The sequence below is a fragment of the Propithecus coquereli genome, unplaced genomic scaffold (genome assembly GCF_000956105.1).
Source record: "Propithecus coquereli isolate 6110/MARCELLA unplaced genomic scaffold, Pcoq_1.0 Scaffold29, whole genome shotgun sequence".
Classification (NCBI taxonomy): Eukaryota; Metazoa; Chordata; class Mammalia; order Primates; family Indriidae; genus Propithecus; species Propithecus coquereli.
In genome coordinates this window covers 269,544-271,891 of record NW_012148507.1, presented here as the reverse complement: position 1 = coordinate 271,891, position 2,348 = coordinate 269,544, and the positions used below count along the sequence as shown (strand labels likewise).

At 30.6% G+C, this 2,348-nt stretch overlaps 1 protein-coding gene across 1 annotated transcript in view; it reads left to right on the top strand.

The window, feature by feature from the left end:
• MLIP (muscular LMNA-interacting protein) overlaps nt 1–2,348 on the top strand; it is a 200,359-nt gene that overhangs the window by 111,834 nt on the left and 86,177 nt on the right. Inside the window, exon 6 of the mRNA XM_012648543.1 lies at nt 1–34. This exon is cut by the window's left edge and continues 5 nt beyond it. Within this exon, the coding sequence (XP_012503997.1) occupies nt 1–34 (34 nt within the window). The remainder of the gene's footprint in view (nt 35–2,348) is intronic.

Sequence of the window (2,348 nt, the reverse complement as noted above, 5' to 3'; positions counted from 1 at the left end):
CTCACCATCTTCTACAGTATCTGAGAGTCAACTGGTATGTACCTTCTTGCTAAATCATAGATCTATTTATGAAAATTCTGATCTCTCAAGACAGCTTTATTGGAGTAAAAGTGAATAGAGAATAAATTTACTACATATAAATTTATTCACTTACTTGTCTAATAAAAGCTTACTGATGCTTTCCTAAAGCTCTATGGTGGTTGTTTTACATGTGACAAATACACATAAAACTATACACAGACCCTACCTGTCAGCAACTTACACCCTAGTAGTGGCATTAGAAGAGATTGGTTCAAACGAAAGATGCTATTGGAATTTAGAGAGGAAATCTTACTTCCTGTTAGGAGAGATCCAAAAAGAGATCAAGTGTCATGATTAATAATGTAGGGTAGTTTCTGAATTTGAGGAAATGAGAAATGAGATATTTCATACAGGAGAGTAAGCATATGAATGATTTATACCAGTGCTGAGCAATAGAAATATGTGAATGACAAAAGCAAGCCACATAGTGATTTTAAATTTTCTGGTAGCCACGTTAAAAAGTAAAATGAAACAAGCAATGTTAATTTCAATAATCTAGTTTATTTAATGCTACATAAATATTATCATTTCTACTGATAATCTGTATAAAAATTGAGATTTTTTACATTCCTTTTTTGGGTGAAAATCTTTGAAATCTTCTGTGTATTTTACACTTACAGCAAATCTCAATTCAGACTAGTCACAAGGGCTCAACAGTGGGGCTAGGGGCTGCAACGGGTAGCACAAATCTAGACTGTAGAATCTGTTATTTATAGATAAAAATTTGATTAAATAGGAGAATTACTTTTTCTTATAGTGCTTTGTATTTCTTTTTAAAATAGTGTTTAACACATTGAAGCCATAAAATAAATTTCCTAGATATCACTGGTTAAAGATTTTCTTTATACCTTTGAAAGTTTATTGTCTAAAATTATAAATTCCTGAACAATAGACATCTTCAATAAAATTAATGGGAATTTCTAGTAAAGCATCCAGAGACATTAAGACGACAAAATCACTGTTTAATACTGATTTTCCCACGTCCCTTTTTAAGCAATTGTTTTGGTGTCCTATATTCACAGCCAACAAGTCATCTTGCCATTATAATGCCAAAAAGACAACAATATTTTTATTTGTAATACTTCAAAATCATAAAAAGCATAGCATGTTAAAACAGCTTGATTCAATCAAACCACTTGAGTATACTGGTGTTCATACACAGAGTGTATATATGGAATATGTTTGAGTGTGTGTGTACAATTTTAGTGCCAATTGGTTAGAACAGTGGAAATAGTGTAGTATACTTGAAAGAATGCTGGAATGAGTGTGAGAAGACCTACCTTATACTTCCTGCTCTGACATTAACTAATAGGCTGACAGGGGATAAGTCACAAGTCTGGGAGTCTGGAGTTCAATTTCCTAATTGAACAATGAGCGCATTCTATTATATGCTTTCCAAGCCCTTCCAGTGCTGTGAATCTAGGGTTACCAACGCAGTGAAGTTGAAGGAGTTGCCATGGAAACAAGCACTGCAATCACATAATGAAGTTGAACAGTGATTTCCCACTTTAGATATGGAAATATTACTCCAACTATTTTAATATTTAAGATAATAACATATTTATTTCTTGAGAGTAATATATGGAAATCAAGAATGTTTTGAACATTCTCATATATAATTTCAGTGAACATCATGTACAAAATACAGATTTTAGATATTGTTTAACTAAATATATGTATCCGTAATGTGTGTGTATATATTTTTTATATATTTCAGTTCTGGCTTAATTCTTAAAGAAATTATTTCAAAGAGGCAAATATATATATATATATATAATGCTTTTATAAAATGAGACATAGTAAAAACAACTCATTATGAATGTAATAAAAATACTTTTTTTGACTAATTAAATAATCCTGTGTTTGTGGTCTCTAAGGGGAAAAATATAAAGCATTACTTTGACTGACTTTGATGATAATTTCTTTGCATTTACTTTAGACTTTTTCTTAAGAAGTTCAAGGCATATCTTAAACAAGTTTTAAATTAAGTTTTAATCTCAAAATGCCCTTGAGATATAGGTAGGTCTGTGAAGGGACTATTATCAAGGAAGCTTATCACACAAAAAATGAGTATCTCTTAGATTGATATAATTATTCAATTCAATCACTTTCCTTTCTATTTCATGACATTAACCCTGTATTTGCACTATCTAAGAGTGGAATAATCAGAGTAGGAATAATTGTATGCAAGGGCTGTTATATGGCATTTACTTCTTTAAGGAATCAGAATATTTTTACTCCTAAGTAATATAATTTATGAGTAAAGC